The sequence below is a fragment of the Terrapene carolina genome, unplaced genomic scaffold (genome assembly GCF_002925995.2).
Source record: "Terrapene carolina triunguis isolate 2854851 unplaced genomic scaffold, T_m_triunguis-2.0 Scaffold243, whole genome shotgun sequence".
NCBI lineage: Eukaryota > Metazoa > Chordata > Testudines > Emydidae > Terrapene > Terrapene triunguis.
The window spans coordinates 883012-883849 of NW_020664594.1; the positions used below are offsets into that span (position 1 = coordinate 883012).

Genomic DNA, 838 nt, shown 5'->3' on the forward strand with positions numbered 1-838 from the left:
CGCTGTGGGGAGCGGGGCAGAGCGCTGGGTGTGGGGGAGCTCCTGGTGACTCCGGCCCGGCCTCTCCCAGCAGGGGGCGCTGTGATTCCATTTACTTTGACCCCAGTTCTGCTGGCGGGTCCCCTTGGAGCAGCTGGTCGAGGGGTCCCCCCCGAGGGGAGCAGGCTGGGGAAGCAGCCGGGCACGGTGTGACACCCCCCCGCCCCCCACCCGTGGGAAGAGCAGGCCCAGCGCAGCGCGGCCGGAGCCCTACACTGGGTCATCTTGCGGTCCTCGGAGCTGCGGATCTTGGTGCCGTTGTGGAACCAGGTGATGGTGGGGTAGGGCAGGCCGGCCACCTGGCACTCCAGCACGGCCTCCTTGGACTCCACCACGTCCAGGTCGTGCAGGGGGTGGAGGAAGTCAGGCATGGTGAAGCGCTCCACCTCGTTCTCCGGCAGCTCCGGCTCCTCCGGGATGGACGGCATCTTCTCCAGCTTGGAGCTGCAACAGCCAAGACACGCCCGCTGCACCAGCTGGCCCAGGCCCTGCAGGGGCATCTGGAAGCCAGTGGGGCAAGTACAGTCCCTCCCACTCTTCTGGGCTCACCCTCCCCCCAGAGCTGCCGTTTGCCCCTCACCGGAGCTGCCTTCAGAGCTTGGGGGCAGCGTGGGGCGCTCTAAGGGGACCAGTGTGGGGGCTGACGCCCACACGCCAACAGAAACCCACAGATCTTCCCACGGAGCCAGGGCTCAGAGCACCCCGCCCAGGAGGGCCCCCCCGGGTCGCTGATGGGAGCCGTCGGGACATGGGGGCTGCTCCGGGCCGTGATGGGGGCAGCTCCGCTCCGTTCCCAAGG

At 69.2% G+C, this 838-nt stretch overlaps 1 protein-coding gene across 1 annotated transcript in view; it reads right to left on the reverse strand.

Annotated features, from left to right (window-relative positions):
- Positions 1-838, reverse strand: part of LOC112109120 (striated muscle-specific serine/threonine-protein kinase-like) — a gene marked incomplete at its 5' end in the record, with an annotated part of 69163 nt that overhangs the window by 37882 nt on the left and 30443 nt on the right. Inside the window, 2 exons of the mRNA XM_026657434.2 lie at positions 254-483; positions 589-658. Coding sequence (XP_026513219.1) covers positions 254-483; positions 589-658 — 300 coding nt within the window. The remainder of the gene's footprint in view (positions 1-253; positions 484-588; positions 659-838) is intronic.